The 24,294-nt window shown below is 52.0% G+C and overlaps 1 protein-coding gene across 1 annotated transcript in view; it reads right to left on the minus strand.

Moving 5' to 3' along the window:
* Positions 1–24,294, minus strand: part of MROH2A (maestro heat like repeat family member 2A) — a 59,262-nt gene that overhangs the window by 4,672 nt on the left and 30,296 nt on the right. Inside the window, exons 20-37 of the mRNA XM_052637597.1 lie at positions 19,908–20,027; positions 19,614–19,736; positions 18,377–18,529; positions 15,861–15,983; positions 14,596–14,675; positions 13,233–13,341; positions 12,367–12,462; positions 10,021–10,125; positions 8,353–8,476; positions 7,678–7,796; positions 6,826–6,978; positions 6,259–6,413; positions 3,906–4,065; positions 3,641–3,834; positions 2,783–2,920; positions 2,049–2,166; positions 394–540; positions 117–302 (exon numbers count right to left, since the gene is read on the minus strand). Of these exons, the coding sequence (XP_052493557.1) occupies positions 117–302; positions 394–540; positions 2,049–2,166; positions 2,783–2,920; positions 3,641–3,834; positions 3,906–4,065; positions 6,259–6,413; positions 6,826–6,978; positions 7,678–7,796; positions 8,353–8,476; positions 10,021–10,125; positions 12,367–12,462; positions 13,233–13,341; positions 14,596–14,675; positions 15,861–15,983; positions 18,377–18,529; positions 19,614–19,736; positions 19,908–20,027 (2,403 nt within the window). The remainder of the gene's footprint in view (positions 1–116; positions 303–393; positions 541–2,048; positions 2,167–2,782; positions 2,921–3,640; positions 3,835–3,905; positions 4,066–6,258; positions 6,414–6,825; positions 6,979–7,677; positions 7,797–8,352; positions 8,477–10,020; positions 10,126–12,366; positions 12,463–13,232; positions 13,342–14,595; positions 14,676–15,860; positions 15,984–18,376; positions 18,530–19,613; positions 19,737–19,907; positions 20,028–24,294) is intronic.

Genomic DNA, 24,294 nt, shown 5'->3' on the forward strand with positions numbered 1-24,294 from the left:
CATTCCAGGGCACCTCTCTCCTTTAGGGGGTGAGTAGTGGCCACCTTCTACCAAGCAGACATTTGTGGGGACCCCCATGAGGGCCAAGGCTGAGTAAGGCGCCAGTGTGGACTCACGTTGTCAAAGAAGGTTCTGCACTGCTCGGAGATGGCGTTGAAGGCGGACCCCAGGTCCCCTTCCCGCAGCTCAACCAAGACCTTAGCCAGGACCTCCAGGCCCTCAGAGGTCACGCTGGTGCTCACGCCCGGCACCCGCAGGGAACACAGGCACTTCTCCAGTAAGAGCTTCCGGTACTGCCTCACCTGGGGCACGGTGATGTCAGCCCCCGCCTGGCTGCCCGGGACAGGCCAGTATGGGCCCCCAACCCCCACCCCTGCCTTGGCCCCCGCGGACCTTCCTTGGGGCGCCGAGGGCCATGTTGCCGAGGGCGCGCAGGGAGAGCACCCGCAGGACCTCATCCTCCTGCTCTGCGCCTTTCTCCAACATCAGCACTGCCCGCTTCAGCAGCTTCTCCTGGTGCAGGATCGGGTCACTCATGAACTGGAAAGGAGAACTGTTCACAGTAACCCCCGAGAGAGGCTCTTGTTCCTCAGCCTCAAAACGGGACAGGTGATGCGACTCGATGCCCAGAGTGGCGTCCCTGGGAACAGGAGAGGATTCGGAGTTCCACCTCCCAGGATCGCCTCTGGGCTCCTCCGCCGCCAGCTGTGGGGCCCTGGCAAGTCCCTGGACCCCTCGGAACCTCAGCTTCCTCACCTGTAAAAAGGGCAACAGCAGTACCTGCCTCATGGGGTCGCTGTGAGGCTCCAATGCTGAAATACGTGGGGAAATCCTAGCTGAGTGTTATCTAAAGGAACACACCTGTTCGTCATTTTTTCCTTCCCTTAACGTGATGGGAGCGGCCATGGTGTGCAAGAGCCACCCCCACTGAGTCAGAGCAGAAATGCCCAAAATGCATGGATTCCACTCCCCTGGGCCTCCGAGGGTCACTTCTAGGCTCGCACCCAAAACGCTGGGCCCTCGGGACCACGTGGAGGCCTGTGGCATGCCTGGGTGCACGTGTGTTTTATAAACCTTGGTGGTGGTGGTTTAGTCACAAAGTCGTGTCTGACTCTTGCAACCCCATGGATTGTAGCCTGCCAGGCTCCTCTGTCCATGGGATTCTCCAGGCAAGAATACTGGAGTGGGTTGCCATGCCCTCCTGCAGGGTATCTACCTGACCCAGGGATCGAACCTGGGTCTCCTGCAGTGCAGGTGGATTCTTTACCGACTGAGCTACAAGGGAAGCCCTATTATAAACCTTAGAAAGTGAAGTCGCTCAGTCGTGTCCGACTCTTTGTGACCCCATGGATTGTAGCCTACCAGGCTCCTCCATCCAAGGGATTTTCCAGGCAAGAATACTGGGGTGGGTTACCATTTCCGTCTCCAGGAGATCTTCCTGACCCAGAAGAAAACTAAATACCAAATGGGTGACCCTGGAATGGAAAACTGATTCTTCAACCTTCTACAGAACAAGTCTGCCAGCCCCACCCTAGGGCGATGGTTGGTTCTGATGACACTCTGGGTGTCAGACAGCCATCAAGAGTTCCCCCCAAAAGTTTCCTGGACAATTCCCTCAGGGCCCCATAAGGAAGGGTAGCTGGGCATCAGTGGCTCTGACCTCCCTTTTGGGCCTTCCTGCCTGGCTCAGCCTGGCCCGCCTCTCAGAGCCCTCTGCCTGGCCTTCCCAGGAAAGCCCTCCTCTGGCCCCGTGATGCTGGTGCACACCACATTACGCAGCCCTTGGCGGCTGTACTACAGGGCACAGGACGGGGTCCTGTGCACAGAAAGAGGTCTCAACCCCTTTCCCCTCGGTGCCCGCCCTGAATCATGCGCTTGAGGAATGAATGAATGGAGGAGGGCATGAGGGACATTCGCCTATCCCTCCAACCCCGGACTCAGAGCCTGCGTGCCTGCCCTGAGATGAGCCCCCAGGACAGCCCGGGGGGTCGCCCAGCACCCACCCCACATCCCTGCCCACCCCCGCCCAGCCCCTGCCGTGGCCTCACTTCCACACAGACCGCCGTGCTGCTGATGCGGCAGCTCAGAGCTTCTGAGGCCATGCCCCTGAGCGCCAGCTCCGACAGCCTCTGCCGGTAGTAGCCCTGTGGGCTCTGCACACACAGCCTGCAGGGACGGCACCACCGAAGGGGCTTCTCAGCTCCTGTCCGGCACAGCCGCTCTGCAGCAGGGTGCCCGGGGTGGGGCTCCCAGGTCAGGGGGTCACTGAAGTATGGACCCTCCACCTTCTCTTTATAAAAACTGAAAGTGCAAGTCGTGTCCAACTCTGTGACACCATGGATGGTAGTCTGCCCAGCTTCTTTGTCCAAGGAATTCTCCAGGCAAGAAGACTGGGGTGGGGAGCCGCTCCCTTCTCCAGGGGAATCTTCCCAACCCAGGGATCGAACCCAGGTTGCCTTTTTATAAAAAGGGGACCAGATTGAGGGTCTAGACCCAGGAAGGAACTCCCGGTCCTGCCGTCCTGGCCTGGCTCAGAAGCCCTTTGTGACCCTGGGCACACTTCACCCACCTGGGACCTCGCTTTCTTGCCTTGGAGCAGGAAGGGCTGGAAGAAAAGATTTCTTTTGCCCTGCACCCTCCTGCCACTCAGAGTCTGGGATGCGGGTTGACATGGCAATCTGCCCCCCCCCCCCACCCCAAACACACCTGGGAGCGAGGCATTTAGCCACCAGGCCCAGACCTTCCAGCCAGACGATGGAGCCCTGGGGAGCTGGGCACCCACCTGGCCAGCTGGCTGACTCCCTGCAGGAACGTCGAGCTGCTCTCCAGAAGCGTCCACACGCCCTGCTCCTCCAGGGTGCAAAGCAGAGACTCACTGTTGAGTCTCCTGAACAAGAGCTGCATGGACCTGATCGTGACCCTGGAAGAAGGTGGGGCCGCATGAGGCTACTGGGAGCACCTGCCCTGCCTTTGATAAGCTCTTGGGTAAGCTCCGCACCCAGGCCCGTGAAGGGGTGCCCAACACAGGCGGGGAGACTTGCTCAGGGCCCAAGAGCAGCCGTGGGAGACGGTGGGTCTGCAAACTCTGAAAACCACACAGGGCTGGACCCACACGAGAGAGAGTGGTAAGCTGAGCTTCCAGAAATTTCTCCTCCCCACCAGGAAGGGAAAACGAGGGCCTCTCAGTGGAGGTGACACTTGTAGTCCAGTGACTTTTTTTTTTTTTAAGAACATTTATTTATTTGGCTCTACAGGGTCTTATAGTAGAGAATCCGCCTGCAATGTGGGAGACCTGGGTTCAATCCCTGGGTCAGGAACATTCCCTGGAGAAGGGAATGGCTACCTACTCCAATATTCTTGCCTGGAGAAGCCCATGGACGGAGGCATCTGGTGGGCTACATTCAGTCTGTGGGGTTGCAAAGAGTTGGTCACTACTGAGCAATGAACACTTTCACTTTCAGAGGGTCTTAGTTTCAGCACATGGGATCTAGTTCCCTGACCAAGGATTGAACCTGGGCCCTCTACACTAGGACCTTGGAGTTTTAGCCACTGGACCACCAGGCAAGTCCCCAGTCGAGTGACTGCATCCAGCCCAGGCCCACAGCCTCACCACACCATGCCTTCCCACCCTCGAGCACACCTCTGCAGGTTGACCTCCTCAGGGAGAGTCCCCGTGTGGATGAGTCTCCATGTCTTTAGGACGGGCGACACGGCCTCTGGGCTCTGGCTGCCGCCCAGCTGCAGGAGGAGCGTGTAGACAAGGTCCAGGAAGAGCTCCAGGAGCCTGTTGTCCCAGTCCATCCTCTCAACAAGCAGGTGGATGGTGCACAGGGTCTGCAGAGAGGAGAGCCGGAGGTGGCAGGGGTCCCACTGAGCCCCCAAGGCGGGCCTTCCCCCTGCCTCACCATCAGAGGGTCCACCGCGGCCAGGCGCCAGATGTCGGCCTTGGAGGCGGCGTTGGCCCTGGGCATGAATCTCGCCTGCAGCCGGCCCATCAGTGCATGGAGCATCGTCCGGGCAAAGGGCACGTTCTCGGCCACAGCCAGCCACACCTCTGTCAGGTGGCTAGCCAGAGACAGGGGACACGTGGGTTTGGGGTCACGTGCCCTGGCAGGTCAGAGCCCCCCGAGACCCTCGGGCAGCCCCTGGAGTAGGGGCTGGACCCTGGAGGCGGGGTCTCAGGGAGGTGGGCGAGGCACCAAGGCTGCACAGCCAGAGGCCGAGTCCCGCCCCGCACCTCTGCCTATGGTCCTCCTGGGAAGCCATGGCCCTCTCTCTTTCTCTCTCTCTCTCTCTCTCTCTCTCTCTCTCTCGGAAGGCCCAGCTCTGCTGCTAGGGGACCTGGAATCTCCACCGGGCCGACTGTGTGATGACCTCATGGACACGTCGGGTCATAGCCTCCCAGTGCTTGTTGTGTCAGGCCAGCACAAGGCAGCTTGCTGATACCTATCACTTCCTCCTCCCAACATGTCTATGTGGAAGGAGCCTTCGTCTCCATTTCCACAGAAGAGGAAATGCTGCCCGAGGAGGTCAGGGAAGCTGCCAGACTACAGCTTGGAGCAGCCTTCCTGACCCCAAGTCCAAGCCTGCAGCCCTGCTGAGAAGGGGAGGGACAGTGACTTAACGAGCCTCCACACACACAGGTACAGGCACGTGGGGTCTGGTGGGCACTAACGGGCTAAAGCCATGAATCCAACAGGATCAGCCTGCCTATTCAAAGCCACAAAACCAAACACATAAGTGCAGATAAGTGAATTTTGTCTAGGATGGGAAAAATGTGGCAGGGGCCCAATGGCAGGAACTGAATAGATGGGTGGGCACAGCATGCTCATTAAAATCAACTCAAGAAACAGCCACATGAGTTCAAAGGTGGCCCTGGGCTCCAGGAAACAATGCAGACTGGCTGACACCTTGACGAGTCTGAGACCCTGAGCCAAAGCCCCGGCTTGGCCACGCCCAAGCTCCTGACCACACAAACCAGATGATAACCGGTTGCTGTTCCAAGCTCCTGAGCTGGAAGCAATTTGTTATGCAGGAATAGCTAACTAATACAGCGAAAGCCAGCCTGCCAGAGGCCCCAGCCCAGCACTGCTCTGAGAGGGGCTGCTGCTGCTACTGCTGCTAAGTCACTTCAGTCATGTCCAACTCTGTGCGACCCTACAGATGGCAGCCCACCAGGCACCGCTGTCCCTGGGATTCTCCAGGCAAAAACATTGGAGTGGGTTGCCATTTCCTTCTCCAATGCATGAAAGTGAAAAGTGAAAGTGAAGTCACACATTCGTGTCCGACTCTTCGTGACCCCATGGACTACAGTCTACCAGGTTCCTCCGTCCATGGGATTTTCCAGGCAAGCGTACTGGAGTGGGTTGCCATTGCCTTCTCTGCTGAGAGGGGCTAACCCTTGTTAAAGCATGCCACCTGCAAGGCACAGACCTCCTACCTGGACCCAGGGAAGGGCTGCCCTTTGGAGGAGCAGCTCACGTGGGGCCAGGCCTGCATCTCACATGTTTGACATCTGTGCTTGAAACTCTCCTTTCGTCTGCTCCCAGCATCTGCCACGTCTCTCTCCACTAAGCCTCAAGGCTGCCCTTTGCTCCTTGGTCTCTGCTGCTCTGGGGATGCCTGCCCCCTCTTTCTGGGCCCTCCCCAGTATATACCAGTTCGATCCCAGCACACTCACTCCTCAAACTGGTGAGCTCCTACCAGCTGCCTGCGCGATGCTGTGACACAGACAAGGGGGCTGGGCATAGTTCAAGATAACACGAAGAGGAAGGCTTGCCCTGCTTCCCTGTGAGGCCACCTGAGAGCCTGGGGGATCTTTCATTTCACCCCTCAGGCACCTGGGTCACTTCCCTCTCGGGGCCCTGTTTGGAAAGGGGAAAGGGAGCTTCTCCAGAGGCCTGCTCAGGCCCTGGGGACCACGTCCTGTGGTCTGTCCGTCCTGGAGCTCCGTACTCAGCAGGGAGGAGAGGGCTGTCAAGAGGAGAGCCCAGAGCGGGCGGCCAGGACCTGTGAGACGTGGGATCCGGACTCCAGCTTGATAGGAGGGAGCCGGAGCTTCAAGGCTCCAGGTCCGAGGTTCCCAGAGGCTGTACCACCCACAGAGATGCAAGTGGGAGGGTCTGACCACTCCCTTCCCCCGCCACAGGTCAGACGAGGCACCGCTCAAGGCCCCAGGCTCCTGGGACGTGTCCATGGTGGTGGGTCGGGCCGGTCTCGGGGGCACGGGAGGCAGAGGCCCCGCACCTGGGAACCCACCTCTCCATGGGCAGGGGCTGCCGCAGGAGCGCCGTGAGGACGGTCTCCTGGTGGTAGTGGGCCAGCAGGAGGATGCCCTCGATCAGGAGGCGCCGCACCTCCTGGTGGTCCACCATGGGCAGGTGCACCAGGATGGCGCCCAGGATCTCGGCCACCTGGGGGTGCAGGGTGGGGCATCACCGGGCAGCCCGGCCCTCCCGGGGCTCCTGCCCTCCTCCCGCCACACACCCCTCCTCCTGCCCAAGTGGACGCTGGGCGGGCACAGCTCGGCCCCTTCCAGAGCATCCTCTGGTCTCTTCGGAGATTTTATCACATTTTCATGTGGGAGGTGCCGCGCTTCAGAAGGGCCAGACTCAGGTCTCCAGCCCAGCGTCCACTCATCGACCAAGCCTCCTTCAACAGGTTCTTTCCCCTTCCAGAACCCGACTTCCTACCCTTTTTATAATCATGGACTCGGGGATGGTGAGGAGCCCTTAGCAAGCGAGGCTGGGCCCCTCTGCCTGGCCCTCTAGGCTGGATCCACCAGGCAGCCCCAGGCCCCCGGCGGGCCGGGCCGCAGGCTGTCACCTTGTCCTCCAGCTCCTTGACCCGCATCTGGAGGAAGGTGCATATCCAGGTGACAGAGGCCTTGTCGTGCTGGAGGTCCATGGCCCCGAAGTTCTCGCAGAGCTTCTGGACCAGCGAGACCACCTCATCGCAATTGAACTGCAAGCAGGCCACCTACAGCCAGAGCAGGCTGTTCCTGGGTCGGACACCAAGCCCAAGGGCTCCCCTGCCTGCCCTGCTCTGCTCTGTGTCGCAGCCCAGCCCAGCCCCCATCCTGAGCCTCCTTGCCCCTCCTCGCCCAGCCTCTGGCCCTGTCAATCACGGGCCAGCTTGGAGACCACTCAGTGTAAAAGCCTGGAGGATGCTTGCCAACCCCTCCCTCATCCCATCGCCTTCCGCCACCCCTCTGAACCCCGCACAGGGAGCTTCTCCCCAGACCCTCCCAGTCCTGCCTCTACAGCCCTGCAGCTTTCCCTGGGAGTGTCCTCTGGCCCCTGAGGCAGAAGAGGCCTCGCCCTCTGCAGCCCCGAGGGTCTGGGCGGCCCTGGACACTTGCAGTCACCGGCTGCCGTCAGCCTGCCCGTGGGCTGACACCTGTGTGCAGGGCCACTTGTTCAGTTCTCTCCAGGACCCCTGCAGTGTAGCATATGATACAGACAAAGAGAAGACAGCTGGGGTCTGTGATGCACCTACTGTGTGCCAGGCACCAGAGTGGGGACTGTACATATCACAGGTCACTTAAATACACATAACTTGAGTTGGACCAAGGTCTATGGAAGACCCAGGGAAGACCACCAGGAGGAGCCCGGCCCCGCCCACAGAGATGGCCCAGGCACCCGGAGGCCACACCCACACAGCCTTCCCGCTCATCACCTTGGAGATTCTGGAGGATACACTGAAAATCTTCTCCATGTCTGAGCCCTGCAGGTCCTCCTTACATTTCTCAAGCTCCAGCTCTTTGGAGGCGCCCCAGGAAGAGCAGGTCTGGCTTGCTGTTGGGATACAGTGTCAGGAACGATGGTCCACATCATGGTGGCCCCCTTTCCCGCCCCCACCCGTCTCTCCCACCTCCCTGCCCCTTGGGTTGCCTTGGTTCCCTGGGCCTGGATGCTCTCCAACATCTACATTCCCACCTCTCTTCCTTGGCCCCTGGAACCATCTCTGTGCACAGCTCAGATGGGTATTCTGCCAGCTGCCGGGCCAGAGGCAACCCACCCTAAAGGTCCCCCAACTGCCTCCCCCTCTGAGCTTGTTTCTGGCCAGTTCCGCCACATCCTTAGTATCTGTGAGGCAACCCTGTCCAGTGGGGCCCCTCATGTGCCCTCAGCTAGTCGTGCTGACACAATGAGCCTCTCCTTCTAGAAGCTTCCGTGACCTCTCAGTGAACTCTGCAACCCCCCGCCCCCTCTGGTCACCCTTGTTTGTCTACAGAGAGATCACAATCCCCGCCAACCCCCAGGACAGCCCCACAGCCAACTCCCTGATATTGGGCCTCCCTCTCCACCTGGAGAGCCCCAGTTCTGCCCACCCGCACCACCCCTCCCATACCGTGAAGATCCAGCAGGCTGGCCAGGACATCCATGGAGGCCAGGCGGGTTTTTCTGTGTGAGTCACAGGTGCCTGGTGCAATGAGTCCCACCAGGCTGCCAAACTGCCCCAGCTTCAGCGGGATCTGAGGGACGGGAGACCTCAGAGTTCACACCCTCTGTCCAGCTGAGCTCACCTGGTGATGCCCGAGGGCAGTGCAACCAGGGGCCAAAGAGAGTGAACCCTGCTCTGAAAGCACCTCTGTTTGGGAAGGGAGAGGATGCCACCATCTGCCTGAGCCCGAGCTTCCGTCCCCAGGCCACCCCCCCTCCCCCCGCCGCCCCTTGGGCCCAGGAGGCTAAGCAGCTAAGATGTCGCCCTGTGACCCTGGCCCAGGTGCTAGGTCTAGGTGCCTGCATTGTTTCTATAACTGAGCCCTGCCTTCAAATCTGGGCTTCCCCACTCCCTAGCTGTGACCTGGGGAGGCACTTAGGCCCTCTTGTTCCTGTCTGCTACTCAGAGATGGCAACTGTTGAGTCCTGCTCCAAAGCCACAAGTGCAAGCCTCGTACCAAGGCCACAGAAGCAGAGCTCAGAACCAAGGTCACCTCTGAAACTGACTGAGCTCCTTTGCAATCACTGCCAAAGTTCCCATGACCACCACGAGCAGGGCTTCCTGACCCCAAATTAGGCAAAGATGCCCACCCTGGTAGTCATTCTATGGCCCCCTAATGCCAACCTTCCCGCAGGAATTTTCTTTGTCTTGAGGCTATAAAAATTGACTACTAACCCAGGACAACTGTTGAGTCTTCCCGGTCTGTCAGGACGTCAGCCCACTGCACTTGCAGGGCCCACCTAATCTCTGCTTTTCATTCTTAATAAACGCATTCCCTTCTGAAATGCTGCATGTCTGGAAAGTCTTTCCTAACCACACTTGCACTGCCTCAACAGTAATGGTGTCCCTTCTTCCATTGAGTGTTGTGAGACTCATGCCGGAGAGTCCCGGAAGCACTCTGTGCAGCACCTGGTTACTTAGCGCTAGTCTTGGCCATGGGTTCGCTTGGTTGGGCTTGGGTCACACCTGGACGGTGCTCCAGGACTGGGGTCCTGCCCCACCTTGTCCTCACCGTGCACCGGCCCCAAGACCCCACCGTCATCCTCCCAAGGCCATTCCTGAAGACCAGACAGTGGAAGAGTAGGAGGCCAACAAAGGAAGGAAGAGAGGTCTTATGGAGCCGTGTCAGAGGCTCCATCACCAAAAACCCTCATTGCTTTTCTAGATTTTGCAATGTCGATGGTATTAAGCTTTGTAAAATTTGTCATTTTGTAGTGATTCATTTTCTCATTCTAAGTAAATACTTTCCTAATCAATGTGGTATTCATAATCGTGTGCCTCGGTCTCTTAAAGAGGGCCCTCACCCTGTGTGAACCTCAGGCCTCTCAAAACCCGGACCCACACCACGCCCTGCCCATCCTCCCTCAACACCCCAGAGGCCCAGGGCCAGCTCCCCCTGGGTCTCCTTTGACATTCCCCAGTGACTCAGCCTCTTCCCAAGGGTCTCTCCAGGGGCAGAACTGGATTACAGAGGTGTTTCCTCTCCTGGGATAGAGACTGGCATTTCCCTCTGGGTGTCAGCGGGGCAGGCTGGGCGGGGTGGGGCAGGAAGAGGGGCGGGTCTCCGGGACTCACGCAGACGCCGACGCTTTGGACATAGATTTTCATGAGATGGAGATAGAGGTTCACCGCTTTCTCCCGCTCCCATTCTTTCTCCGACAAGATCCACTTCTCCAGGAGCTGTGGGGAGAGCCCAGAACACAGGGGAGACTTCAAAATCCCGAGGCCAGCCTTTCCTAGCCAGCTGCTGCCCTCCTCCTCTCTCCCACTCAGAGCCTGATTTTCAAAGTTCTGGGAGGTTCCCAGGTCCCCCCGCCCACCCTGGAACACTAGGGAGGTGAAGGCCATGAGCAAGCAGAGAACAAGGCCAACATCCTCACTAAGCTGGTGCTTGGCTGATGAGTTTGGCTTTGTTGCAAGTGTTGGCCTGTAGGTGAAAATGCCACTAGCACCTGCGTGCTCCTGCACCTAACTACACAGCTTAGCAAAACAGGGAGCAAAAACTGATAGAACTGAAAGGAGAAACGGGCAAATCCACAGTGACAGAGATTTCAGTACCTCTATCTCTATAATTGATGACAGAGAAGACAAAATCAGGACAGATATAGAAAACTTGGACAACACTTCCAACAGTACCTGGCTTAAGTGATATTTAGGAACATATCATTCAGGGCAGCAGAATACTTTCCAAGCACACACAGAACGTTCACCAAGATAGATCACACATGGGCAACAAATTAAGTCTCGATGGATTTAAAAGGCTTTGAGTTGTACAAAGTATGTCCTCAGACTACAATGGAGTTAAACTAGAATCAAAACCAAAAAGGTCTCTGGAAAACTCTCAAATATTTGGAAATTTCTTGATGACCCATGGGTCAAAGGAGAAGTCAAAAGAGAAATGAAAATGCATCTTGGAACTAAAATTAGAACACAACATACCGATATTTGTGGGGTATAGCCTCAAAGAACAAAGTCAGTGGACTTACACTATCTGGTCCTGATTTCCAACATTACTATAATGTTGACAGGATTATGATGAAGGCAGGAGAACACTGGTGTAAAGAAGGACAGAAACATCAGTAGAGCAGAACAGGCATCTATAATGTTGACAGGATTATGATGAAGGCAGAACACTGGTGTAAAGAAGGACAGAAACATCAGTAGAGCAGAACAGGCATCTAGAAATAGACCCACACATACATGGCCAATTGATTTCTGATAAAGAGGCAAAGGTAATTCAGTGGAGAAAAGATAGTCTTTCCATCAAATGGTGCTGAAACATTTGGTTATCCATGTACAAAAAAATTAAAATAAATTAAACTTTGATCCATATTTGAAAACTGAGCTCAAAATACATCATAGACTTCCATGTAAAACCTGAAACTGTCAAGTTCTAGAAGAAAATCTAGGAGAAAATCTTTGTGACCTTGGTTAGGAAAGATTTCTTAGTCATGATACCAAAAATGTGATACATAAAAGAAAAAATAATAAATTAGACTTCATCAAGATTAAAAACTTTTTCTCTTCAAAAGAACCTGTGAAATTAATGAAAAGGCAAGTCACAGATCAGGAGAAAACATTTGCAAATCATATATCTGATAACGGATTTGCTTCTAGAATATATACAACCTCTGAAAAATCAATAATAAGAAAGCAAACAATCCAAGTTTTAAAAAAGCCCTAGCAATACTATATTCAAAAATACCAAGATTATGAAAGACAATGACTGATAAATTGTTCCAAATTGAAGAAGAGAGACAAAAGAGATAAGACAATTAAATGCAATTCATAGTCCAGATTAGATCCTCGTTCTGGGAGGAAATAACTATGAAGGTCATTATTGGACAATTTGTGAAATATGAATATGAAAAATTGATTAGACTACAGCTTGGTATCAGTGTTAAATTCCATGATTTTGAACAGTATATTGTTATATAAGAGAACATTCTTGTTGTTCATGTATAGACCTAACTCTCCGTGATTCAAAAGGGGTGTGTGTGTGTGTGTGTATGTAATGTAAAGAGGAAAAAAAAAGAAAGGGAAAAAGAACATGTCACAAAATATTAAGAATTGTGAATCTGGGTGAAAGGCATGCAGGAGTTCTTCATACTGTTCTTGCAACTTTTCAGCTTTTAAGAATTTAACTTCAACTTTTGAGAACATTTTGTGATATTGAAATGTCACAAAATATTAAGAATCGTGGATCTGGGTGAAAGGCATACAGGAGTTCTTTGTACTGTTCTTGCAACTTTTCAGCCAGCTTGAAGCTTTGTCTAAAGAAAATTACCAAATCAATTCTTAATGCACGCCTGTTTCCCACTGAGAGTCTGGCCCACTGAGAGTCTGGCCCACTGAGAGTCTGGCCCTCGGACCAGCATTCTGGGCCACCACCAGCTCCTGGCCCTCCTCCAGGCAACTCACGTGCACCATCTCCTGCAGCCCCTTGGGGTCTAGGTGTCTCTGCATGAGGCCCTCCATCAGCTGCTCCAGGGCATGCAGGGCATTCGTATACAGGGTCTGTGGCCAAGAGAAGGGAGAGCTCGGCAGCAGTGGGGGAACAGCCACCTGCCAGGACTCTGGGTGGCCCATGCCAGGGTCAAATATTGTGAGATGGTCTGATAACTTCCTTTTGACTTCTGCTCAGACTGAGTTCTTTATGATCCTTATGTGACATATAAGACATTCTCAAGAGGAACCCCTTTTGCAAAGGAGGAAACCGGACTCCTAAGCCTAGCTCTCCTGACCCCTTGCATCCAGGGCCAGGACCTGGAGGCACAGATGGCTCCCTGTCCACAAGAGATTTGTCCTCCTCTTCCACAACCTTTTGGGAAACAGTCATCAAGTTGGGGACTACATTTCCCAGGATCCCTTGCAGCTACATTTCCCAGGAGCCATGTGACCAAGTTCTGGCCAATAAGGGGGGCCAAGCGGCTCATAAATCCTCCAGACTCCCTCTGGAGCTGGGTATCACTGCCCACCTGAGGAGCCATGGGGCCTCTGCCAGTCCACGTCCCTGAACAACTGCAGGAAGCAGCCCCCTCTCCACCTCTGCTGCCAACTGGACATCATTTGAGTGAGAAAAATAATCATCTTGTTAAACCATGAAGATTTCAGAGCGTATATGTTACAGCAGCTAGCATCACCTTACACTGACTGACAGAGGCGGCTGTACTTTGCTCCCCTAACCACTCCCAGATGGTCCAGGATGGTGGGCTCCCAGCACTGCCCATGTTAACATCAACTTCCAAGTCCTGACCCAGAAAATGAGGTGGCCCAGAGGGACCTACCTTAATGGACTCATTGCTCTCTCCTGGGGGTTGGAGAGAAATTACAGAGTGTATACTAATATCCATCAGCTCACTGCTTTCCTCTGTGGAGTAGAAAGGCTTCAGTTTGCTAGGGAAAGAAGTGATAAGAGGAGTGATCAGTGGGGAACTGAGACCCTGCTCTGCCCAGTCTGGGGAGTGGTGGGAGGTGCCATGTCACAGAACGAAGGAGGGGCCAGCTTCTCTGTTTGGGGGTGCAGGTGTCTGTCCCCCCTCAAGGGCCCTGGCTCCACCCACTGGTGTCCACGGTCTGTCTGTGACTGAAGCAGAGACTCAGGCATCCACAGCCTCCTCTCCTATCACTGTCTGCTCTGTGTCTCTCTCTCCTGTTCAGAAACATTCCATTGGTCCTCCCTGACTGCAACCACAGACTTTGCTTCTGGTTGGTCCTGGCCCAGGAGTTGTCAGCTGTAATACCTGGACCAGGAGCAGCAGCAGCATCACCTTGGAGTTTATTAGAAAATGCAAATTCTACATCTCCACCTCAGAGCTGCTGAATCAAATGCTCTGGAGTGGAGGGTTTCCCTAGTAGTCCAGTTGTTAAGGCTTTGCCATACAGTGCCAGAGGTGCAGGTTCGATCCCACATATCTCATGGCCAAAAAGCCAAAACATAAAACAGAAGCAATACTGTAAAAAAATCAATAAAACTTTAAAAAAATGGTCCACATTAAAAAAAAAAAAAACAAAAAACTTCTGGAATGGAAGCCATCTGTGTTTTAATAAACCTTTGGTGGTAGTAGCTAGCTGCGTGATGCATGCCAGCTGATTCTCTTTCTGTCCCCTTCATAGGTGATTCTCAAGCCTAGTTGCATATTAGAATCACAGGAGAGCTTTCTAAGGGCCCCATGGGCCATGCCCAGCTCCAGGGATCCTTATTTAAGTCTTTGGTGGGGCAGGGTATCAGAACTGTTACAAGTTCTTCATTGGCTCTGTTTTGCCTTCAGAAGGGAGAACCACCCCCCACTTAAACTTACAACTCCTGCCTTCCAAAAGGGTCCTGTATTTCACCTTTCTAGGACCCTCCCGCTCCTACTCAAATCCAGTAATTTTGTTTAAAGTGAAAGTGTTCGTATCCGACTCTTTTTGACCCATGGACTATAGCCCGTCCATGGGGTTCTGCAGGCAAGAATCTGGAGTGGGTTGCCATTCCCATCTCCAGGGTGTCTTCCCCACACAGGGATAGAACACGCGTCTTCTGATTGCAGGCAGATTCTTTACCGTCTGGGCCATCAGGGAAGCCCCAAAGGAGGTGCAACCTCCCCCAGAAGCACTGAGAGGTGGCCTCAGACCTCGTCTCCAGCCCAGGACAGGTGCCCGGCTCACCTCAAGTACGAGAGGGCATCCATGGCCATGGTCCGCACGGGAGAAACCAGGCTGTCAGTCGGTTCTGCCTTGATGATCGCCTGCCGGGGCAGCAGGGCAGTGAGCCGCCAGGCCACCCAGAGTCCCGCGATGGCCAGGGAGGGGCTTGGGCGGACAGTGACTACGCTGGCAGGGGCGCTCCCTGGTTACAGCCAGGAGGGCCTGACGTCGTACGACGGGCTCCAACACCGCATGCACTTTCATTCTTTTCATGATCAGTTGGCCTTTGACATTTTAGGTGAAGTTGCTCCAACTTGCGACCCAATGACTATACAGTCCCTGGAGTTCTCCAGGCCAGAATACTGGAGTGGGTAGCTTTTCCCTTTACCAGGGGATCTTCCCAACCCAGGGATCGACTCAGGTCTCATTGCAGGCAGATTCTTTACCAGCTGAGCTATGAGGGAAGCCCAGGGGAAGCAGCAAAATCTCATGGGAGGAGTGGAGCTAAGATGGGCTGGTGCTTCTTGCTCATTTCTGCCACTTACTGGCTGTGTGTCCTTGCGCAAATCACTTCCTCAGCCTGAGCCCTTGCTCAGGTGTGACATGAGGACTCGGGGCCTGGTCCACAGGGCTGTACCAGGCTGGTGTGAAATGACATGCGTGTTGCTCTTGACCCCGAGTGGGAGCCTAATCAATGTCTGATTCTTTCTCAGGGCCTCCTGTTCCATCCATATCTCCCTTCCCTCCAGGCTGCTGCCAGTGCAACCAGAGGGTGTTCAGGGGCCAGGGTTTCCATCGCAGGGAGTGGAGAGGTCTGGGGACGAGGGTCAGGGGCTGACCACAGCCTCAGCAGCCCCTGTCACTGCCTCTTGCCTTTGGACCGCTGGTACTTTCTACATCTTAAGAAAGTTCTGGGCAAAAGTAGCTGTAAGTCCTGCCCACAGCAGAGCCCAACCTCCTGGTCCTGCCTATGGAGAAACTCTGGGGCTAGCTAGGGCTGACCCATGGGGCTCTGTCTCCCAGCCCTAAACCACACACCTCAGGGGCATCACTGGGCTCGAGGGCAGGGGTCTTCAGCCCCGGCTTCCGGAATGTTCCTGGCCATGAAAAGCTTTTATCAGATATAAGAATGTCACACGCAGAACGCCTATAGTCGGGTCAAAGCCAAACTGAGACAGGTGGTGCCTTGGAGACTCCTGCCACCCCTTGGGCCTCAGATGGCCTCAGGTCAGCAGAGTGAAACCCCCAAACTGCCCAGGATGGAGGAAACCCCCCAGATGGCTTACCATGATAATGCCAGTCAGGGTTGCCTTTTGGGCAAATTGGAAGTCTTCCAGGTCCTTGATGTTCTTGATGGCATCCGTGACCTGCACCACACTCTTCATGAAGGCCAGTTTGAGGCAGATGTCCTGTGACCATGACGAGGGGCAGGGAGGACCTTTTTGTGGGTGAGCCACAAAGACCCCAAGACCGGGCCCCTGCTTCCAGACCCTGGGGCCACATAGAACACCCTCTCCTCTGCTGAGAAAGTATCAGTGTCAGGGGCACGCTGAGAGACGGTCACCCCATTCTGCCCTTCAGCAACCTGGCGGGGACATGGGCCAGGCGCTGGACAGGGCACAGTGCCCCCATGGTCCCCCCAGAAGGTGCTGAATCCCCAAACCCCTCCATTCTGAGCCCGAGTACAGCAATGCCAGTCAGGGGGACCTTCACTGACCAGAGGATCTGAGCCCTGTGCATCACCGTAGGGGCGAAGTAAGTTACGGAGGTCAAATCAGTTTTGCTTTTAAGGCATGCACTTAGCTTCAAGACATCATGCGAAATGAGATCAGCCAGTCTCAAAAGGACAAACACTGTGATTTCAGATCATATGAGATGCCTGGAGTGTCACCATCTTACAGATAGGAAGTAGAAGGGTGGATGCCAGGAGCTAGGGCAGGGGGACTGGGGAGTTGATGCTAGTGGGGACAGAGTTTCAGTTTAGGAAGATGAAGGTCTGGAGATGAATGATGGCGATGGCTGCTCAACAGTTTGAACGCACTTAATGTCACACTAGTAATGCTTAAAATTCTCCAAGCCAGGCTTCAACAGTATGTGAACCGTGAACTTTCAGATGTTCAAGCTGGACTTAGAAAAGGCAGAGGAGTCAGAGATCAAGTCGCTAACATCCGTGTGATCATCTAAAAGCAAGAGAGTTCCAGGAAAACATCTACTTCTGCTTTATTGACTATGCCAAAGCCTTTGACTGTGGATCACAACAAACTCTGGAAAATTCTGAAAGAGATGGGAATCCCAGACCACCTGACCTGCCTCTTAGAAATCTGTATGCAGGTCAGGAAGCAACAGTTAGAACTGGTTCCAAACAGGAAAAGGAGTACATCAAGGCTGGATATTGTCACCCTGCTTATTTAACTTATATGCAGAGTACATCATGAGAAACGCTGGGCTGGATGAAGCACAAGCTAGAATCAAGATTGCTGGGAGAAATATCAATAACCTCAGAAAAGCAGATGACACCACCCTTATGGCAGAAAGTGAAGAAGAATTGAAGAGCCTCTTGATGAAAGTGAAAGAGGAGAGTGAAAAAGTAGGTTAAAGCTCAACATTCAGAAAACTAAGATCATGGCATCTGGTCCCATTACTTTATGGAAAATAGATGGGGAAACAGTGGAAACAGTGTCAGACTTTATTTTGGGGGGCTCCGAAATCACTGAAGATGGTGACTGCAGCCATGAAATTAAAAGACACTTGTTTCTTGGAAGAAAAGTTATGACCAACCTAGACAGCATATTGAAAAGCAGAGACATTACTTTGCCAACAAAAGTCTGTCTAGTCAAAGCTATGGTTTTTCCAGTAGCCATGAATGGATATGAGAGTTGGACTCTAAAGAAAACTGAGTGCCAAAAAACTGATGCTTTTGGAGAAGAACTCTTGAGAGTCCCTAGGACTTCAAGGAGATCCAATCAGTCCATCTTAAAGGAAATCAGTCCTGAATATTCATTGGGAGGACTGATGCTGAAGCTAAAACTCTAATACTTTGGCCACATGAAGCGAAGAACTGACTCATTGGAAAAGACCCTGATGCTGGGAAAGATTGAAGGTGGGGGGAAAGGGGACAACAGAGGATGAGATAGCTGGATGGTATCACCGACTCAATGGACATGAGTTTGTGTAAACTCCGGGAGTTGGTGATGGACAGGGAGGCCTGGCATGCTGCAGTCCATGGGGTCGCAAAGAGTCGGACACGACTGAGTGACTGAACTGAACTGAATGCCAATGAACTGCATGCTTAAAAGTGGTTATGATAACAAATTTCACATCATGTACTTCACCATAGTTTTCAAAACAGTAATAATAAAGTCATTTCTCTTTTATTCCCTGAGTCTTCTCCTCCTGGCTTTTCCAAGAAAGAAGCCAATCCCTTTGCCTCTCTGAAGACAGCCCCTTTCTTGACCCTTATGAAAGGTCCTGGGGTCAGGTATCAGGATAGGGGCAGAGGTGAGAGAAGGCATGTGCAAAGGGCTGGGCAAGGGCTTGTCCTATGACTTCAGCAACCCACAATCACCCCTACTCAGTAATGGGGGAAGGGGCTGCTCCCCATCGCTGACCCCCCCTGCAGCAGAGAGACTGGGGCAATGATCTTCCCAAATGCTGAGTGACAGGCAGGACTCCAGGACTCGAATCTCCTGCGTGGGGCTGGCAGTGCCCAGATAATGATGCAGGGTGGCTCTCCCCCCACCCCAGTCTGGGGCTCAGGAGGGCATCATCAGGGCCTGGCGTGTCTGTGGGATCCCGGGGTTACCTGGCAGCTGCTGGAGTAGTGGTGGATGATCTTGGTGGTGATGGGGTTGTCCACGTGGATGAGAAGCATCTGTGGGTGGCAGTAGGAGGCCACGCAGCTGTACATCACCATGAGCGCGCCCTTCACCGTCTCCCGCCTCCAGGGATGGTCCTTCTGTGAGGCCAACGAGAAGGGGAAGAAACCACTGTGGCCATCGGGGAGAGGGTCTGTTCCTTCAGGTGTTTCCTGGGCACCGGAAGTGCTCAGTCGTGTACTCGTCCATTGGGCACACCTTTACTGAGCTCCTGCTGTATGCTGTGCCCTGGCTGTAGCGTGTGAGCAGGTCAGACATGGCCATGACTGCTGGTAGCAGGGGCTTTGTGCAGACACCCCGACCAGAGGCGGCTGTGCACGCCTTCATGCCTTCACCTACTGAGCACCTGCTCTGGGCCAGGGGCTCCCGACATGCTGGTGATTCACTGGGAACAGAGAGCCTCAGCCCAGCTCTTCTGGGAGGAGGTGTTGGAGGCCACCCAACCCACCATGGAAGGAGGAGCATGGGAGCCCACATTCTCCAGGCTTTGACTAGAAATCCAGGTCTCAGGCTCCACTTTGTGGAGAAGCCCGGAGAGAAGCCGGGACACTCCCAATTCTCTATATTCAAACTACCAGACCCCAGGGCAAGGTCCAATCCAAGGCCAAAACCTGAAGCATCAGTGACTCAGCTGGTGGCCCCTTGGGGGCTCAGCCAGCCCCGGGCACTGTGCCCTGAGGACAGAACGGACAGCCTCCAGGCCCGGCCCTTTGTCTCCTTGATCTGATTCCCCATTCCACTTTGGTGAAGGAGACACAGAGTGGAGTTTCTTATTGAGATCCAGTAAGACTGCAAGGAGAGCCATCCGGTGCTTCTTAAAGGAGATCAGTCCTGAATATTCATCGGAAGGACTGATGTTGAAGCTGAAACTCCAATACTTTGGCCATCTGATGCAAAGAGCTGACTCATCTGAAAAGACCCTGATGCTGGGAAAGATTGAGGGTGGGAGGAGAAGGAGATGACAGAGGATGAGATGGTTGGATGGCATCACCAACTCAATGGACATGAGTTTGAGTGAACTCCGGGAGTTGGTGATGGACAGGGAGGCCTGGCGTGCTGCAGTCCATGGGGTCGCAAAGAGTCGGACGTGACTGAGTGACTGATCTGAACTGAACCATTCTAAGAGGCCTCCAGAGAGCTGACGATGGAGCAAGGGCACCTCACCCGCCAGGCACCAATCTGCCAGGACTGCTCCGACTCCTGGATCCTCTCTTCAAAGTCATGGAGCACGCCCAGCACTGTCTTCACCTGGCCCCGGGCACACAGGCCAAAGCACAGGATCACGCCCTGCGGGAGGATCCAGCGGGCAGGCTGAGGGCAGGGGTGCTGGGGAGCACCCCGTCTGCTGCCGCCCCCCCCCCCCCCATACACAGATAAACACACAGGCACGCGCACACGCACAGGCATGCACACACCACATCCTCCCAAGGCCCGGAGGGGACCACGGGGCACCCTCACCTCCCGGTCGAAGTCGTTGCTGTAGTCCGTCTTGTACAGCAGCTCCAGCAGCAGCACTTCCACCTTGTCAGCCTCCAGGCCCGTGGCCAGGGTGAAGCCCAAGGCCCGGTACAGAAAGCCCTGGCGGGGCAGAAGGGACACAGGGAGCTTCAAGCCTCCAACCCGGCCCTCTGGGGTCACTGCCAAGGGGAGGTCTCTACTCGTCCCTCCAGATTTAAAAATATGCCTTTTGTATATTTTTAAAAACAAGTATCCAGGCTAGTCTGAGAGGTTAGGCTGTAGCAGCGCAGGCATGTTATCAAGAGTGGGGGCCAAGTTTCTCTCCTGTAGAAACTGCATCAATCTACACTCCCACCAACAGACCCAGGAGCACTTATCCTCCTGCCTTCTCTCTGCCTTAGGATATTATCCACGAGAGGTGGAATGTTTGCATCTTGGTTAGTCATCTTTGCATCTTCTCATGGTCCAATCTTGGAATTTCTGCCTGTATTCTTTCCCCATTGTTGGATTATTTCTCTTATTTTTTGTTTACAAGAACGTTGTGTATACATTTGGGGAAAAAAAAAAAAACGAGAACAGACATATATTATCTCACTTAATCTGCACAACAACTCTGAAAGGCAAAAGGTATTTTGAGACGATAAAATTAGCGGGAAGCAGTAGAACCAGGGTTAAAAATCAAGCAGTCAAAAAGCCAAAACATAATATAAAAACAATACCATCACAAGTTAAAAAACGACTTCTAAAAAATGGTCCACATTAAAAAAAATCTTAAAGGAAAGAATAAAACCCAGCATAGCCTGAGGCTCACTTCTTAAGTGATCACTCCTGTGGTCCATTCCCCCAGTGTCTCATTTCACTTTTGATTTTATTCATACTGATTTCTTTTGGTCATGCAGACAATTTTCATTTTCACAGAGTACAGACTCTTTCTTTTCCTTTGTCTTTCTAAAAGATTCTTTTCATGCATATGAAGGTCTGTTCTATTCCATGTTAAGACTATAAAAATATTCATCAGTATATTCTTCCTGTCACTCCATGGTTGTATTTCATTTCATTCACTTACATCTTTGTTCTGGGAGAACGAATCCTCCTCTAATGAGCTTTTTTATTAATATGTTTTTAGCTATTATTTTCTTACATTTATTTCATTAGGGGGAACATGGAAATAATCCTGTCAAATAAAACTGTCAGATTTCCACAAATTTCCCTTTTGGGAAATTAGAAGTAAATTGCATTGCAGATTTTTTTTTTTTTTTGGCCGCATCACTTGCTGTGCAGGATCTTAGTTCCCTGATGAGGGATCAAACCCTTCCCCGCTGCAGTGGAAGCACGGAGTCCTAACCAGGGGACCACCAGGGACGTCCCTGTACTGCAGATTAACTTGAGAAAAAAAGGACACCTGAGCAACGGAGACTTCCTATCCAAGAAGCAGAGGTTGTGTATGTTTGGTCAGGCTTTTTCTTTCAGCCTTTCTGCCCCTTCTTGTAATTTGGGGTCCTTCACCTTGGTTCCACATATTTCACATATTCCCTATTTTTATTTGGTTGCAAATTTTACATTGTTGTTGCTGCTTTGAATAGGGTCTCTTTTCATCATGTCGTATTTTTGTTTTGTTTGTTTATAGGAAACATGATCGTTTTGCCCATTATTTGGGGGGAAAGAACGACTCTATCTACTGGAATTACAAATCTGGAGGCTTCAGCAGCCTTACTCCCCCCTACCCCCAGAAGATGCCTTTCTGAGTGATGAAGAGTCTGGGAGAGTCCTGATGAAATTCCTTAAGGCACTGTATCCAGTCATGACTTTTTAAGCTATCTGAGCCAATGAAACCGTATTTATTTGTTTACTTTGCTTTAAGCTAGGTGAGTTATTGTAATAAGGTTGAATTGTATGCATTGGCTTACTAAATACTACATACAAGTTTCTTTCAAATGAGCATCTGGTCCTGAACTGACATCTGATAAGATCTTACACCCACAGATCTATAGCATTTAGCTACAGAAGACAGACATGCTGTATCTATTTTACATATGCTATTATGAAAGGTGCATATTTGAACAAATGAAAACTTTAGTTGACTTCTCTAAAAATTCTTTTTAAACATCTTTCAGTTCATTTCAGTCACTCAGTCGTGTCTGACTCTTTGCGACCCCATGAACCGCAGCATGCCAGGTCCCCCTGTCCATCACCAACTCCCGGAGTTCACCCAAACTCATGTCCATCGAGTCAGTGATGCCATCCAGCCATCTCATCCTTTGTTGTCCCCTTCTCCTCCTGCCCCCAATCCCTCCCAGCATCAGAGCCTTTTCCAATGAGTCAACTCTTTGCATGAGGTGGCCAAAGTACTGGAGTTTCAGCTTCAGCATCAGTCCTTCCAAAGAAATCCCAGGGCTGATCTCCTTCAGAATGGACTGGTTGGATCTCCTTGCAGTCCAAGGGACTCTCAAGAGTCTTCTCCAACACCACAGTTCAAAAGCATCAATTCTTCGGCGCTCGGCTTTCTTCACAGTCCAACTCTAACATCCATACATGACCACTGGAAAAACCATAGCCTGTACACATTGGCAGTCACCCCACATTCCCCTCGTCCGTGACAACCACCCGTCTAATTTTCTGTCTCGGTAGATTTGCCTGTTCTGGATATTTCAAATAAGTAGAGCCATATCATTCGTGGGCCTTCGCATCTGGCTTCTTGCACTTAGTGTAATGCTTTCAAGGATCATCCTTTCTGTAGCAGATGTAAGTACTTCACTCCTTTTCATGGCTGAATAACACTCTGTTGTATGGATATAGCACAGTTTGTTTACTGATTCATCCACTGATGAACTCTTGAGTTTTTTCCGCTTTTTGGCTATCTGAATGATGTTGCTCTGAATATTTATGTACAAGCTCTTGTGTGGACATATGTTTTCATTTCTTCTGGGCATATATAATTAAGAGCATAATTGCTAGGTCATAGGTAGCTCCATATTTAACATTTCAAGGAAATGCCAAACTACTTTTCAAACTGTACCATTTTGTATTTATACCAGCAATATATCAAGAGTCCCAATTTCTCTATCTTCTTGTCAATATTTGTTATTATCTGTCTTTTTGATTACAGCCATTCTTGTGAGTGTGGAGTGATGCCTTGCGGTTTTGATTTGCATTTCCTTAATGGCAATGATCTTAAAAATTTTTTCATGTGATTACTTGCCATTTGTATATCTTTCCTTCACACATTTTTAAATTGGGTTATTTGTCATTGTATAATTGAGTTATAAGAGTTCTTTATATATTCTAGAGACAAGTCCCTTCTCAGGGACTAGATTTGCAAATATTTTCTCTCATTTGGTGGGTTGATTTTTCACTTTCTTGACGGTACCATTTTCAGCACAGAACTTTTTAGCTCTGATGATGTCCCATTTACCAATTTTCTCTTTCATCACTTGTGTTTTGGGTGTTATTTCTCAGAAGACTTGGCTCAAGCCAAGATCATGAAGATTTATATTTCTGTTTCACTCTAAGAATTTTATATTTTCACCTTTTATATTTACATATATGGTCCATTTTGAGTTAATTTTTGTGTATGGTATGAGGAAGGGGCCCAACTTCATTCTTTTGTAAGTGGCTATGCACATCTTCCCAGCATCATTTGTTGAAAAGACGACTCTTCCCCACTGAATTGTCTTGGCACTCTTGTTGAAAATCAATTGACAGTAAATGTGAGGTCTATTTCCAGACCCTCAATTCGATTCAATCCATTACCTGTCCTGATGCCAGTATCACCCTGTCTTGTTTACTGTAATTATGCAAGAAGTCTTGAAATCGCAAAATCTGAGTCTTCCAATTTTGTTCGTTTTGAAAACATAACTGTGTTGGCTATTCCGGGCCCCTTATATTTCCACAGGAATTTTAGGATCACCTTGTCAGTCTCTGGGGGTGGGGGCAGGAAGCCAGCTGGGATTATAGTGGGGGTCACGTTGAATCTATAGATAAATCGGCAAGTGTCACCATCTTAAATATATTGTCCTCCAATCTGTGAACATGCTTTCCATTGGTCAAGACCTTCTCTGATTGTCAACAATGTTTATAGTTTTGCAAAGACCCCTTAACGATGATATACAAACATGTGGTGGTCATGAGTCAGTAGCTGGATGAGGCGGGAGGAGACACTAGTGTGGGGAGGGATGGGGGTGGGTGTGCGGCAGGGTCTGAGAGAAGGTGTGCAGTTGTTCTACCCCACCTGCCAAAGGTGGAGTCCCCCACCCAGCCCCAGCTCGGGTTCCCCTCCAGGCCTCATCTTCCCGCTTTGGCATCCTGGGGTTCGGTGTCACCTTCACCCTTTGCACTATTTACCAGAACATGTTCAGACATCTCACTCCTTGCCAGGGACTCTGCAGGG

Source organism: Budorcas taxicolor, chromosome 3 (genome assembly GCF_023091745.1).
Source record: "Budorcas taxicolor isolate Tak-1 chromosome 3, Takin1.1, whole genome shotgun sequence".
NCBI lineage: Eukaryota > Metazoa > Chordata > Mammalia > Artiodactyla > Bovidae > Budorcas > Budorcas taxicolor.